General features: G+C 36.6%; 1 protein-coding gene across 1 annotated transcript in view; it reads right to left on the bottom strand.

Annotated features, from left to right (window-relative positions):
* LOC110107717 (protein YIPF6 homolog) overlaps positions 1-16,968 on the bottom strand; it is a 34,136-nt gene extending 17,168 nt beyond the window's left edge. The window contains exon 1 of the mRNA XM_020838070.2: positions 16,338-16,968. Within this exon, the coding sequence (XP_020693729.1) occupies positions 16,338-16,865 (528 nt within the window). The 5' untranslated portion in view covers positions 16,866-16,968. The remainder of the gene's footprint in view (positions 1-16,337) is intronic.
* Positions 16,969-17,335: the final 367 nt, after the last annotated feature.

Raw genomic sequence — 17,335 nt, forward strand, 5'->3', positions numbered from 1 at the left:
AGGGATTTTCTTGTGGTGGAGGAGAAGAAGATGGAGTGAAATACGAACGAGAAGATAGAATAACTTAACCACGAGCCGCGGACTCTTCCAACAACTGGTGGGCCTTGCGATTTGCTCCCCTTGAGCTCTCTCCCTTCTCAAGCTCTCATGCAAGAAGAAGAAGTAGAAACAAAACAATTTTCATTCAAATATTCATTAGTCTTTTACATAGCATGAGACCACTATATATAGGTCTTCCAACATAAAGAAATAAAAGTACTCAAATGGCCTTTGGGCTACAATAAGACAATACTCATACTAAGGGTACAATAGGAAACTCCAAGAAATAAAAAAAATGCATAAATATCTAGAAATATAAAACTCTGAATCGTGGCCGTCGATCTGCGCTGCCTCCGGCGATAAACATGCTTGAACCTCTGATCGATGTCCTCATCATAAATAGACGTGATGATATCACAATTGCATCAACAAATAGAGGTGATGACGCAACAAATTGTTGTTCTTATCCTGCAACGAGAACCACCTGTAACCCAACCTCATGAGGATTTCGAAGACATGAATCCCTTTGACTAGATTAATGAAGAGCCAAATTGATCCACCATCATGTAGGGGTACAGTGTCCAGGATAGTAACAAGCGCTGGGAGTCGAGTTTCAAGGTAGATATTCCTTAATTCCATGGGGGATTACAACCTGAGGAATTCCTTGACTGGATCGTGGCAGTGGAGGAGATCATGGAGTTCAAAGAGGATCTTGCATACAAACGAGTTCACTTGTTGCTACTATGTTTTGTAGATGAGCAATAGCATGGCGCAACAGACTAACGTGAAAAGAGCCAAAGTGGGAAAACCTAAGATTACAACTTGGGAGAAACTAAAAAAACACATCTAAACAGCTTTTTTGTACTATAATTATGTGCAAACATTGTATCAATGGCTACAAAACATACGCCAAGGCATAAATTCTGTGATGTATAATACGACTGAATTTTACATGATGATCACTAGAAATGATATTGTGGATACAGAAGAATAGATTGTGTCATGCTATGTGGACGGCCTCCAAACCTAGATCCAAGAACTTAACATGTTTGATCTTGTGACCATCTCTGAAGTGCATTGGCGAGCATTATCGATTGAGAAACAGGAGTTCCGACAAACTGTTGGGCCAACCAAAGAGGGTGGTTCCAATAGTAATCAACAACAACAACCAAAAGCATGACCAGGTGCAACTACTTAAGGGAATGTTCAACACCTGCTCAATAAATCCCACCCTATGATGCACCGACATGGACACGGCGACACGGACAAGACACGACACGGACACGGGACATGGCATTTTTTTAAAATATAGGACACAGGTGCAGCGTGGGCACGATATAATAATTTTTTAATATAATATATAGAAATTAAGGTGACATTATATTAAAAATGACAAGCAATAATAAATCAATTTCATGATAACTTGTTTAGCTTATAACATAAAAATGTTTTGTACAAAATGTCTATCCTTCAACATAGAAATTATAATTTCATTTATATCTTGATTATTCATTGTTCTTATCAAGATAAGATTGTAACAAACCAATCATACTTAGGAATACATCAAGTTAAATTGATATGAAGTGAAATCAAAATATCCCAATAATAAGACAACATGAATACAACAATATACCGGTCTGCCGGGGGTCCAAGGGGGCACTGCCCCCTGGCGGGGTTCGACCTGCCCTGTCAGGTCGCGGGTCAAGGGGCAGCGCCCCTGCGGGGGTTTCCGGGGGCAGCGCCCCAAGAACAAATTTTTAGGGTAAGAGTAATTTTGAAGTTCTGCTTGTTTTTAAAGTTCGTAAGTTGTTTGTATGGAAAGATATCGAGCGGTAACGAGCATGTACAGAGCGATACCGAGCATGTGCCTAGCGATGCCTAGCGGTACCAAGCATGTACCTAGCGGTACCGAGCATGTACCTAGTGATACCTAGCATGTACATTAGCTTTTTATTATTTAATAACAGGACACACGTGTCCAATTTTAATTTTAATTTTTTAAATTGCAACACTCCAATGCCGTGTCGGACACGTGTCCATGCAGTGTCGGACACGCGTGTCCGTGTCCGACACTGCATACCCTTTTTAAGTGGAGTGTCGGTGCATCATAGATTCACCACAAAGTGAAAATTTTCAATGTTTTGGCTATGGCATTTTTGGCCAAAGATAAATAGATTGTTCTAAAAACCCACAAAAAAGACTTTTTATGGATGAAGCATACGAGACATTCAAGGGTGAGCTCATTTATGATGACACAAGAGACAAGAAAGAAGTCGTGGCGGGCAACACCAAACAAGCACTGGTGGTGAGGCAAAATTTTCTAACGCCATAAAGACATGATGGCGACTAGTTACGCAACAATATTTTTTAGTCCACTTGCACCATTGGAGGAAAAGTTTGTAAATTTGTCATTGATTCAGGAAGCTAAAAAAATGTGGTAGCTAAAGAAGTCCTCCAAAAATTGGAGTTGCAAACTAAGAAACATCCCAAACCTTATAACTGGCCTAGTTGAAGACCGAAACTAATATCACAGACTCTCAACGTGCTCTGGTAAGCTTCTCCATTGGGGCTACCTACAAAGATATAGTGCTTTGTGAAGTGACTAGTAAAGATGCATGCCATCTATTACTTGGAAGGCAGTGGAAAAAAGATCACTGTTCAACGAATAATGGGCGCACCAATACATATAGCTTTACATTTGGTGGAAATAAGATCATGCTGATACCCTCCAAACATCTTCCTACCCTTGCGACCCATAACTTTAACAACACAAATATGTTAACACACGCAAAATTCAATATGGAGATGGCGGAGCCCCACATAATGTTTATAATGATTGGAAAAATTGTTTATACCGAACTTATTGTTTAATTAATTGTGGAATTTCGGGACATTTTTAAAAAAAAATTACCAGTAGGGCTACCACCATTGCAAGGGATCCAACATCAAATAAATTTTGTACCAGATGCAACTCTAGCTAACAAAGCCCACTATAGAATGAGTCCCTAAGAGCATGAGGAGATACGTCGATAGGTGGAAGAGCTTTTGGTCAAGGGCCATATTCGAGAAAGTCTAAGCTTGTGTCCAATCCTTGCCTTGCTCAACTCCATGTGTGAATAGCCACACAATAAAAAAAATTATTGTACAATACCGCAATTCGATTCCACAACTAGATGATTTATTGGATCAACTCAGCTGTGCATCTGAGTTTAAAATTAAACTTGACAAATAGGTGCCACAAAAATTGAATCCGTTTAAGCGATGAGTGGCCATCAATAAAATAAGAGAAGGGCTTTACGAATGGTTAGTTATGCCATTCGGCTTGTCAAATGCCCTGAGCATGTTCATACTTGTCAAGCCCTTTGTCAATTTATTGATGTATTCAATGTAAAACCCCTTATACAATATATGATGGCGACAACTCCGATGGCAACAATCTACAACCAAATTCGAGGGCAAAATTTCTTCAACAAAGAGATAATGATGCAGTGCAGGAGCTTACAGGAGACAAAATCGGCGGCAAAATCTGAGCATAAATAACTTCCTTAATTTAAATAATGAAAATTGACAATTTCTTAAAACTTTGCCATCAATCTGACTGTAGCCATCATTATGACATTTTTTTTTTATTTAAGCCTCAAAAGTAACAATAGAATTTAAGAGATTCGAGGATGAATTTTCTTCAACAAGGGGAGATAGATGCGATGCAAGCGCTCACAAGAGATGCCGAATTGGTGACAAAATATGAGCATAATTAGCTTCCTTATTTGAAATAATGGAATTTGGCAAGTTCTTAAGACTTTGCCATCAATCTAACCATAGTCATCATTATGACAGATTCCTTCATTTAAGCCTCAAAAGTAGCAACAAAATTTAAAAGCAATTAATCTCATTCAAAATATCAAATTTTTGGCAACTTCTTAAGATATAGTCAATGGCCATTATCAAGGTTTAAAATTGCGTGATTGGGTATTGAAACATTTTTCATTTGTGCGGCAAGGCGTAAGTCTCAAGGCATTTTGAGTAAGCCTCAAAATTTAAAATTTGCGAAAAGTGAAAATAAAGGTTAAAAGTGATTTTTTTGTATAATATCCAAATAATACGTTAAATAATGACAAATTAACTTTCTACTGAACTATAAAGTGACAAATTGTCATACATATGAAACTAAAAATTGCATAAGATGTAAAATGACAAGTGATAAATTACGTGAAATATAATTGAAATCAAATATTACAAGAACAAAATACCATGAAATATATGAATTACATAAAAGTATTATATAACATCAAGTTCAACTCTAAATTCCTTCTTTCTCGGTTCACTGATCATCCACGTTTAGTTTTTTTAAAAAATTGACATAATTGATAATAACTAAAAAATCATCTACACTATTATCACTGAGGGGGTTTTTATTTGAGTCGTCATCATAACAAATTGATCTCTCCGTACCTCATCCTGTAGAGTTTAATGTCTCTCAATCAGTTTCTTCTTCATTTATTTCAATCATTTTTATTTTTTATAAATATTTTTCATCAACATAAAGATGAGAATATTACTCCAAAATTTTTAGTGGTGGAGGTGGTGTGCGGTTCAAGTGATTCTCGGTGGTGGCTACGACAAAGGCAGTGGGTTGGAGGTCAAGGCGGTTGAGAGGAAGTTGTTGCGGCTTGGGGGTACATGAAGGTATAATTTGTTCGGGGCTTTAGTTTATGAATTAGGTAAGTTTTAATTAAAAAAATATAAATCGGCTGAGGCGTACACCTCACGTCAGTAAGGTGAGGCGCACCTCAAGGCAAGCCTTATAAAAAAAGCTCGAGGCATAAGCCATGAGGCGTTTTCCAATGGAATTGCGCTAAGGTGGGCCTCAAGGCGAGCCTCATATTGCGCAATTTTAAACAATGACCATTATGACAAATTCCTTCGTTTAAGCCTTAGAAGTAGCAGTCACTTTGTTTATCAATCTTATTTTAGTATTTATCTTTCAAATAATTTCATAATTTAATGGGGTTTTAACTGATATTTATGTATGTAAAACAATGGAAGAAGGATGGTCATGAAGCAAATTATATTTTGAATTATTTTCCTCTCTCTTAGTATTTGTGAGTGAATCAACAAGTTAAAGCATTTTGTGCGATCATCAATCTTCCTTATAACCTTCCGCTATGTCACATAAGGCTCCATGCCTTATCAGGAGCGTCTTATAGCTCATGACTCATAAATGTAGCCTTTGAGGAACATCTAGGCTTAATCTGTAGCAGTAATATAGTAATAATATTGCAATTAGGTTAAGCACCCAATCAAGAGGCACAAGCCAAATCCCTATAGGCATGTGATTTTTGTGTCGACATACTTCTACTTTTGCTTTTCTTTTTATCGTATAAGAAATGTTATATTAACCTACAACAAGCATTTTATAGGTCATAGTTCATGAAGTCTGGTAAAGTATGATGGAGAACAAGAAAGCGGCAATAGAAATTGCAATTAGGATATAGTGATGAACACCTAGGCCTTTGAGGAACATCTAAACTCAGTTTGTAATAGTAATATAGTGGTGACATAGCAATTAGGTTAATCACACAATCAAGAGGCGCATGCCAAATCCCTAGAGGCATGAGATATTTGTGTCATCATACTTCCACTTTTGCTTTTCTTTTTCTCATATAAGCAATGCTATATTAGCTACAGCAAGCATTTTAACTATAAGATCATAGTTCCATGAAGTGTGGTGGAATATGATGCAGACTAAAAAAAGCCACAATATAAATAGAATCTTTTGGCGGCAGGATCATATAATTTTTGTCGCAAGAATTAGATTTATCAAATTGGTAAGATTTTAAAGCATCTTGCAACTGGAGTCACCAACACGCAAAGGGTTCATCATCAGGAATCAAATATGGAAAAAATTATACACATTAGTTTCAATTTCCATTTATGGAAAGAATAAAATCAACGTTAATAGAAAATTTTCTACTTCTAAAATTGATATATTACTATCATTATCAGAAAAGAAATTAATTACCATCATGATCAGTTAAATTTAAAAAGAATTCAACTTTAATTTCCTTATTTAAATATGGTTAGAAACATTTTTTTAATATAAATATTACATCATCAACATTTTCAATTAAGGGTGAAGCAATCAGGGAAGATATTGATCATCGTAAAATCAATTATTGAAATTTACTTTCTTTCAAAAAAGGGATGGACAAAATTTTAGGAAAAGAATATGCATGGGAAGTTCTCCGCTCTTTTTCCATCTTCCATTAAGGTTCAAATGCAAAGAATAAAGCTTTGGATGCATTACAGTCAAGGATCTCTTCCATTAAGCAAGATGGATATTAATTATGCAATCAAATTATAAAAATATTGGAATTTTTTTCTTCATGAAATTAGATAAGAATGTGTATTTTAATGTTTATAAATATGGATTGATTTATATTAAAAAATTATGATAGGTTAAAGCAATGTAAGAGGTTTGCATGCAATGAAACTTGAAGTTTGGTGGCTTCCTCTTGCTGGGTTCTTTATTGAGTTCTCTTCCAAACTATATTTATATTCTCTTATTATTCACTTGAATAATACCATATTCTTCTGTATCCATGCCATCTTAATATTTTCATGAGTAGCCTACCTTCCATTTACAGTATTCATATGATCTAAAACAAGGCCAAGGTAGAAATTAGATATTTATATGATAGGGTCGAATATTTTTTCAACAAGGAATTGATTAGTGGAGTCAACATGAAGTAAAGAATTTATCATCATGAAGTAAATAAGAAAAAAAATGATGCACATAATACTCATCATCCATTTATGAAAAGAATACAATCTTCATTAATAGATAAAAAGTTTCCTATTCTAGAAATTACTATGTTGCCACCAGCATCATGATGGAAGAAATTGATTACTATTATGATCACCTGAATTTAAAAAAAAAATTATCTTTAATTTTATTATTCAAATATGAAATAAAATTCTTATTTTTAATGGAAAAATTGAATCATCAACATATTAAATTAAGGACCAATCAAGAAAGATATTGACCATCATAAAACTAATTATTAGGGTTTATTTCTTCTCAAAGAGGAATGGTCGAAATTTTAAGGAATCATAGATGGGAAGTCTTCCTGTACTTCACATTCCATTAAGGTTCCAATGCAAAGAAGAATGTTTTGGATACATTCTAATCAAGGTTCTCCTCAATTAAACAAAATGAACATTAATTATGCAATATAATCATTAAAATTTTGGAACTATTTTTTTTCTTCATGAAATTATATAACAATGTATATTTTAATGCTTATAAATATAGGGTGAGTTATATTAGAAAAACATGTTATGTTCAAACAATATAGAATGTTACTTGTATGCAAAAAAGATGAAGCTTGGTGAATTGCTCCTATTAGGACTGTTTGGTAGTTCCTTTCAAAATTATCATCAAATCCCTATATTTTCTACTAAAAAACATCACCTTTTTTATTCATGTCATATTTATATTATTATTATTATGGGTAGCCCATCTTCCATCCACATCACTAATATAATGCAAAACAAAAAGTCTGCAGCTAAAATAAGATATTTTCTGCGACATAATCGAGATTTTTCCGACAAGAGTTAGATTCATCAATTTGGTAAGATATTGATGAATATTGCTAGTGGAATCAAAGTCATATAATTAATTATCATGAAGCAAATATGAAAAAAAAATGATGCATATTATCCTCATCATTCATTATGGAATGCAACCATCATCAACATGTAGAAAGTTTTCTCCCTTGAAAATTGCTATGTGGCCACCACCATCATGAGAAAAGTTGATTGCCATTATAATCACTCAAATTTGAAAAGATTTCAACTTTAATTTTATTACTCAAATATGGAAAGAAACAACAATTCTTTATTGGAAATATTGTGCTATTTACATCTTCAACTAATGGTGGATGAATCAAAGAAGATGTTGATCATAATAAAACCAATTAATGGGATTTACTCTCTTTTCAAATAGGGATCGCCAAAATTTAAAACATGGAATCATGCATGGGATGTCCTACCCTCTCCTCCGCCTTCTATTAAGGTTCCAATGCTAAAAAAAAAAAAAAAAAAAAAGTTGAGGATGCAATATAATTAAAGATCTCTTCAACTTAAGCAATAATTATATCAGTTACACGATTAAAATCACAAAGATTTGAAACTTTCTTTCTTGTCTACATGAAATTATGTAATAATATATATTTTAGTGCTTATAAATATGGAGTGATTTGTATTACAAATTTATGTTAGATTGAAACAATTGCTTATATGCAATGAAAGGTGAATCTTCATAGTTTGTTTCTATTATGGTTCTTTGGTGAGCACCCTTCAAACTTATATTTATATCTCCTTATTATTCTCTTGAATAATACCATCTTCTTCTTTCTTCATGTCATATTTATATTGTCATATGTTGACCACCTTCCATTGACAATGATTTCATTCCTTTCATTAATAGATGATAAGAATAATGTACGAAGTGTTTTCCATATTGCTTCATGATAATGAATTTCTTGCATGATGGTAACTCCACTAGCAAAATATCTCAAAAATTCAGAAAATGATTAATTCTTGCTGCAAATATATATAAATTTTACTGCAGCCTTCTTATTCTGCATCAACTATCAGTCACAGTTTTTCAACTGGTAGAAGAAAAAAATGAGCAAATGCCAACAATGCAGAAATCAATATAGAACAAATGGATAATAATGATAAAAAATGAAAAGCTAAGAGCTAAAAAAATAAAAAATGCCACTTTAATAATATTTTGTACCCCGCAACTACATCAAAGCTAGTCTTACTTTCAAGGAGTTCGACTAAGAGAGTATGAGCTTGTGAAACAAGACAAAATAGAATAGTTCTGGAGATCACAATCTCTCAAAACCTTTCTAGGATGATTACAATAAAGGTCAAGGAACCCCACCGATTTCAAGCCGTCAAGATTCAAGATAGATCCCTCTTAATGATGTCCTAAACAGGCTCCATCAATGTGTTTGATGCAACTCAAATGTAACCAAGGAGATTTTCTTATATGTATATCATAAATGAGGTTCTTAACCTCATTAACATATAATTAGGAGGATGGTTGAAGAGGAAAGGTGCCTTCGTGCACGATCCATAAGGTTACTAGCTCCAAAAGTATAATGAGATGTGCCCTAGTTTGTTCTGCCCCATTACATCACATGTAATGAGCTTTGTACATGTCTAGTACACTCAAGATTCTTGTTCACCTCTAGACTAGAGAGGAGGCCAAACTGGTCCATTAATACTTAATCAGATGCAAGCCTGAAAATATTTTAATCTTCGTTAAATTGAGAGCCCTAAATTGAAGGGAGGAAACTTTTCCACTACATTCACTTCCCCAATCTCATCTTCTCAAAATAGTTTATCCAAGCAATCCTTATGCAACTCAAGAAAGAACATTTTGGTGTTTACTGTCTCTGACTAAAAAAGCATTTACGCGCATGGAAAGAAATAGTTTTTATGGATTAAGCTTTGTTTGCTGATGTTAAGGTATCTTGTGTAGCTTTGAAAAGTATGTTCTAATAAAGTTGCACAAATTGTTTTGTAAGTATGTTCTTTATACTATGAAAATGTGAAGGGAAGTATGCAATAATTATGGATTTCTATTGCATTTTCCATTAAATTAGCATTATTATATGAAATAGATTTTCTTCAACAAACTTAATATAGACAAAGCCTTAACATTATCATATGATATAGATTTTCTTCAATAAACTTAATATAAGACAAAGCCTTAACATGATTAAGCTTCATGCCATTGCAATTGAAGTAAATTAAACCACTTAACAAGTTGAGCACTAAAAAATCTCGCTAGCTATGTCTTTAAGTCAATCAAAGAAAAAAGGAAAATGTATCATTACAAGATAAAAAACACAGACACACACAACTATTGAAAGAGGGCTAGCTACTTTAAATATAGTTCAAGAGGGCTTAAAATAAGCCAAGTCCTATCAGTTTTTTCTACTCCAAACTATGAATTTGACATGTAGAAACCTATGGCACAAAACCATTTCTGATAAGCTCATTCAAGGCTTATTAGAGCACAAAATTAGCATAAACTGCAACTCGAGCCACAACTTCTAGAAAAATGAACTTTAATATCATTAATAAGATAAATCATTCAAAACTAGACTTTTTATGATGTTGGGAGTTAACTGAAATGAATGTAAGTGCAGTTTACCTAATAAATGTATGACACAAAGTATTTAGAAATGGTTTGCACATTGCAGCGTTTCCATGAATAAGAACAACATATGGTTAAGGTTTTCAAAATACCAAAAATCGTTGAGATCTAGATTCATCATTGAAGGGATTTGTAATATGAACAAATAAAAGAAAAGGAATAAATGCCAATAATGTCGACATCAATTCAAGCAGGGGTGTCAATTCAGGTTGACGAGTCGGCTTCGGGTCGAACCCGAGTTGACCCGGATCTAAATGGGTCAACCCGAACCTGACCTGTTTTTGCAAACGGGTCGGACATTTCAACTCGAACCTGAAACATGCGGGTTGCCGGGTTGACCCAACTTGAGATTTGGCTGAAGAAGTGCAAGCTGAGTCCCTGAGCCAGCCCGCGAGTGCGGGCAGAGTCGCGCGCAGCAGCGGGCAAAGTCGCGAGCTCGCGACAGTGGGCGGAGTCCGCGAGACCACGAGAGAGCGGGATGAGTGGTGTGCGGTAGCAGGTGGAGTCCACGAGACCGCGTGAGTGCGAGCTGAGTCGTGCACGACAGCGAGTGGAGTCTGCGGGACCGCGCGAGTGTTGGGCCACAAGCAGAGTCGAGTGTGGCAGCGGGCAAAGTCACAAGTGTGGGCGGAAACCTGGAATGGACTCGACTTTCGGGCATTATTGGGTTGATTTCAGGTTTTCGGGTCAACCCGAACTCGACCCGTTTTTAAAACAGGTCAAAAATTCGAACCTGAACCCGACCCGTTTGCTAACCGGGTAACCCGAAAAAAAATGAAAATGAAAAAACAAATGGAGTAAGAGGTTAACAATATCAAAAAATAGGTCACCTAAACTATAATTTTGTATCTCACATTATATCAAAGATATAGCATTACCTGCTTAATGAAGGAAAACCAAGGGAGGTAAGTTCTAGAAATACAATAACCCAAAATGTCCAAGTTCTAGAAATAAGATAAACCAAAATGCTCACCCATCATATCCCAATCTATCAAAGCCTTTATGGAATCCTTGCGATGAGGGAAAGGAACACCAACCACTTTAGATTGCTCATAATTCAAGATAGTTCCTTCATGTCATTCTAGCACCATGTTCAATAGTGATTTGGATGAATTCAGAAGATCCGCATACAGATGTCCCCACACACATCTCCCGGTTGGAGAAGTAGACAAGTGGACTGAAATCACCATTTAAACTGAATGCTTAGTGGCAAGTTCCTTCATATTCTCATCCACACAATTGAGAAGCCCAAGGTGGCCCATAAATACTTAATATTATGTAACGAATTTTTTGGCTCTTGGTCTAATTGGGAGTACCGAATAGGACAAGAAATTATTTTCATTTCATTTTCCTTTCTCTCATCTCCCCTCCTCGAAGTAGTTTATCCTGAAAATCCCTATTCAACTCAAGATATTGATTTTGGTGTTCACAAGCGCCATATTAAAAAGGATGTGCATGTATGGCACAAATTTCATATCTTAAGTTTGGTTCATTGAGGTTGTCGTAACTTTTCAGATTGAAATAGTCTATGACTCTATTATAACAAAGTTGAACAAAGTGCTTTACATGTGTGTTCTCTCTATAGTCATGAAAATGTGAGAGAATGTGCACATTTGTTAAAGATTTCCATGGTATTTTTCCGAAATGAACATTGTAGGTTTTCTTATAGACAAAGATCTGCTATACTTGAGCTTTAAGTCCATACAGGATACGTAAACAAAACTTTCAATGTACTCCATGACGGCCCCCTCTTGTGTCAAGACAAGGAATTGCTTGTGTTTGTTTCCTTCCCAAATGGCTCAAAAATATTCCAACAAACAATTCTTAAACTCCTCCCAAATGTGGATCAAGCATCTAGCCTCTCTCCACTTAAACTAAACGAGGGCTTTCCCCTCCAGACATAATCCTGTGACCGTAAGTTTATCCTCTCTCAAACCATTCACTGGAAAAATACCTCTCCACCTGGTATACCCACCCATGGGCATCCACCCCTTCGAATACCTGCATCTTCAACTTCCTCACCCTAGGATCGTCACTGCCCCAATAGCTTCTTCGTCCTCTAGTGTAATGATTGTCGTGATCCCTCTATGTTTCCCCCATGTATTGAGGGTGGAAATCCCACCTTTCTTCCACCCTCCTTGCATGACCCGATTCCCATGGCTCAGTTCGACTCCCTTCATCTTCAGTTGTCCACTCTCCTTGCTCGACATGCCTCACATAGTGGTCGGCCACCCCACCACCTCCACTAAAATATTCTCTCCTGCTATCCCCACATTCAGAAACCCTATTCCGACCCTCATTGGAGCCCTAGGAGATCACTTTTGATTGTAGAAACTCTCTTCTTCGAACTCATCTCGCCCGATCTCTTTTCCCTTAGATTCGGCCAAAGGAATTTAGATCAAATCGTGGTTAGGGTTAGCAATCGGATCCGCCGGTGGAGTTTTGTATTGAATCTCAATGAGCTTCTTCATCATCTCCTCCAACCCCCCAAATTGACTCTCCATCCGATTCTCCATGGTTGAAAATCTTCCTTCGAGAGTTCAGAATTTCTCCTCCAGCCTGAATTTGAATTGCTCCATTTCTCCATCCAACGCATCCACCTTCTTTGCTGCCATTGTCTCCAAAAAAACCTCGCTCTGATACCAACTTGATGCGTTTTGGAAGTAAAAACAACAAATAAATGAGATGAAAAATATAGGAACACAAAGATATGGTTGATTTTCTTATTTCATCTTCAAGAATAAAGTAAAATACAATTGATCTACTATTCGAGAGAAAGATCAGCTCTCTCATAAATCCTAGACGCCGCTAGGAACAACTCCTAAGAAAACTACAGTAAACATAAATCACATAATGAAAATAAAACAACATGATTACCCTTAAATAAACTATTACATTTTCCTCCCAAATCATAATTCAAATCAGTCCTCTTTCCCTTAATAAAACCTTTCTAATTCCCTCACAAATCTGAACTCAAATCAGCCCTCTTTCCCTAAATAAAACCTTTCTAATTTCCTCTTAAATCTAAATTCAAATCTGCCCCATTTCCTTAAATAAACCTTTCATAATTTCATCCCCAATCTAAATCCAATCATCCATCTTTCCTTAAATAAACTTTCCTAATTATTTCTCCCATGATTTCTCCTCATTAATATAGTGAATATCAACACCCCTAAGCCCCACAAGGCGAGCCCCTAGCGTATAAGAAACCCTATTGGGTGACCAGCAGTGAATATCATGAGTCTGACCATAAGAGAAAAATAAATCTTACAAGTGGAGGTCAATCGCCTAGCGAGTTGGATAGATCCCATCATCGAATATTTGAAGATAAAAGTAATCACTGTAGAGGTCAGCAACTAGAGGCTATTCAAGATCAACAACAACATCAAGCCTTTATCCCACTACGTGGGGTCGGCTACATGAATCCTTTTTCTCCATTGTGTCCTATTAAAAGCCAAATTCTCGTTTAAATCTAATAAAGAAAGGTCATTCCTAATAATTTCTAACCAAGTCTTTTTAGGTCTACCCCTACCTTTCTTAACACAAGTCAAATCTAATACCTCTACTCTCCTAACCGGGTCGTCGGAAGGCCGCCTTTTTATGTGACCAAACCATCTAAGACGACTCTCTCTAATCTTATATTCAAGATCAAAGCAGCAAATTACCTACTCATGGGGGCGAGTTGCTTAAAAGATTAGTGACCTCACACAATCTGAGGGGGCATTAGAGAAGATGAGAACGAGATCATACTAAAGGAAATCCATTCAGGCGAGTGCGAAAATCAATTTAAAGGAAGAACACTCGCCCACAGAAGTTTAAAGCAGTGCTACTTTTGGCCTATTCTAAGGAAAGATGCAGAAAATTTCTCAAAGAAGTGCCTCCAATGCAAGAAATTCATCCTTATGTAGCATCAAACTTTCCTACAAGTTACAACACATCAAAAGCCCTTGGTCATTCGCAGTTGGAAGAATGGACTTATTGGGACCATTGCCCCCTATACTAAGCAAAGAAAACATATTTGGTCATATTGTTACTTCATTAAGTGGAATAAAGTCAAGAAACTAGCCAAGATAATCTCTATTGTACAAAAAAAAAAATCTAAGAAAACATCATCTGCAGATATGGTGTGCCGCTCACCATTATCACAAAAAATGGACCACAAATCTCCAAGAACACTCTGAAGCACTTCTAGCAGTCACAAGGCATCCGCCCAAGCTCACATCAGTCCACAGCCCATGAATCAATGAGCAAATCGAGGCTTCCAAAAAATAGATCTTGAACCTTCTAAGAAAGAAAGAAAGAAAGAGCAAGAGGCAAGTGGTTGGAGGCGCTCCCTTCAATCTTGTGGGCGCTCAGACGACCCCTTCATCAGCAATAAGACAAACACCATTCTAACTCTCCATGGCATCGAGGCATTCTTACCTGTCGAGCATGAATTGCACAACCAACAAGGGTTCGCCACTGCCAACTATAAAGAAAGTGAACTCGGCAAATGGGATGCGACTAATTGAGAAGGTTTGAAGACAGTTGTAGACATCCTAAATGAACTCAAAGCACAAGTTACCCTAAGGACAAAAAAAAAGGAGAAAGGCTAAGTATTACAAATCACACATGAAATATAAAGCTTTCAAGCTCAAAGACCTCATTCTGAAGAAGGCGGATGCTGTTGTTCGCAACTCTGTGCTCAATAAACTGACAACCTAGAGTTTATCATTAAAGAGAAAGTTGGCCCTATATTATCAATTGCAAACTCACTTTGGGAAGGAAGAACCAAGGACATGAAACATTCATGACTTAAAATTTTTCTACCCATAAGGAAAGCCCTTACATTTATATCAATACTTAATTTCTATCTTGAAAACACAATAAAAACCCTACTTTCTCATTTCGTTTCTTCTCTTGTATGAGCGAGTCTTAACCTCAATGAGTTTATAACTTCGAAATTTCGTGTGAAATCTATTTTAAAAACACTCAAAGAACTCACCCTAGAGTGGAAAATATACTCGGGCAACTCGCAATTCCACAAGATTGAAAATGAAAGGACTTGCTCGTATAGGATATTTGCTCAACATTCGAGGAACTCGCTCAAAAATAGTAATCTAAAATCACCCAAGGCGCATGGGAGACTTGCCTCTGACTATGGGAGAGCTCCCAATAATCTAAAATGTAAATTTCCATGCTTAGACACTTGGTTGCATAATAACTAAATGCGACAGGCTGACATGGAAACTGCCCAAGGTCTCGTCTAGGATCAAGCTAAAAAGTATGTGAGATCGCTCCTTATAGGAGAGTTGAGGCCACTAGGCACAAAATTGTAGGTGAGCTAAAGCCCCTAGTAAAAGAGATGTCGCCATTCAAGCAAGGTCCATTCCTTTTTTCCTGCCAAATAGCATTGGCAAATCACGTTTAAATTCCTATACCCTTATTAAGGCTAGCTAGCATAGTCTACACACTTAAAAAAGGAGGATTACAAAAAAAAAAAGAAAAGATATCGAACTTAATTCGATTACCTAGATAAATAATCAATAGGTCAAGGCCGAAAATGACCAACTCACCCCAATCATCATTGGTGATCATCATCACATCGATCGAGCTTCCACAACAAGCCATCAAATCACTATTATGCGAACTAACCCTTTGCGACATGACCCATAACGAGTAGTGTGCGAGTCCCCTATAGATGGCAAGTTTTAGTGAACATATACCAAAGGCAACAGTGGGTATCCTAGCAACCAACCCTCAGGCCAACTCCCCTTTTGCAACCAAATTCATAATAACTAGCACGCCAGCAAGTCTAGGTGGTTACGCCCTCGAACACTAAAAATTATAGCTTAAAGTGCAGCCCATCTAAGTAAATTAAAGAGATCCCTATTCATAATCTAAAGAGCATATAGTTTGAAACAATAAAAGGGGAAACTAACAAATTTCAATAATGCAGAATTCAATTGAGAAAAATAATGAAATAAAAAAAAATGTTCAGAGGTTCAAGTAATTAAAAACAATGTCACATAATCGATCGTTTTTTCCCGCCCACACGACAGCAAAGATATATACTTACCTTTTTGACGGAGGCAGACCAAGAGAGCGCGAGTCCCAGAAATACGATAAAGAAGAACGGCCCCCAGAGATCCCAATCTCTCAATGCTTTACCGGGATCCTCACGATATGGGTTAGGAAACACCACAAGCTTCAGATTGTTCACAATTCGAGATAAATCCCTCTTCACGGTGTCCCAAACAGGCTCCGTTAGCGTGTTTGCTGGTGACCCAAACGCATCGGAGGAGATCCCCTGGCGCGCATCTCCCCCGCTGGGAGTGGAGAAGTCGGCGGATGAGACCGGAAGAACTGCCGGAACCGGCTGTTTCGAAGGGGCAGAGACCGTCGCCTTCTGATAGGATGGTGGTGGAATATTAGAATTGATGAAGGGGGAGGAGGAAACTGGAATCGAGGCGCGCGGAGGGCTTGGCGGCCGCGCCGGAAGGACAGTTGCCTGGCTGGATTGGACGCTATCGTAGATGAGGTTCTCGATCTCATCGATGTCCGACTGGGAGGAGGGATGGAGGGGAATAGTGTCTCCGTGGGACATCTGAACGTCGGAGTCGGCGCAAGGTGCTGAAGATCGACTCTCTCGGGATCTGAAGGGGACACGCGAGGGTCTGGGTTCAACTAGGATCGGCGAATGGAGATTTTGGTTGTATTGGACGTCGCGTTTATGGCCTGTTTGGCAAAAATCTTCTAAATTTTAGTAAATTATTATTTGACTGTTTACCTAAAATTTATTATTTAGATGAATAGATAATTTAGTCATAGTTAAATCGATGATAACCTAATAACAATAACAATATATTGTAATATATATAATAAAAAGAAAAGAATCCATTAAAATAACTTATTAAATTTATGGCAATAAATTAACTAACTTATATGTGACAATCTTCCCTTCAGTAATGTTACTAATTTGAAAATATAAATGATAAATTTTTAAACTAAATATCGTATAAATATAAATTTGTCACTAATTTGAAAATATAAATGATAAATTTTTAAACTAAATAT

The sequence above is a fragment of the Dendrobium catenatum genome, unplaced genomic scaffold (genome assembly GCF_001605985.2).
Source record: "Dendrobium catenatum unplaced genomic scaffold, ASM160598v2 original_scaffold_107050, whole genome shotgun sequence".
Taxonomy (NCBI): Eukaryota; Viridiplantae; Streptophyta; class Magnoliopsida; order Asparagales; family Orchidaceae; genus Dendrobium; species Dendrobium catenatum.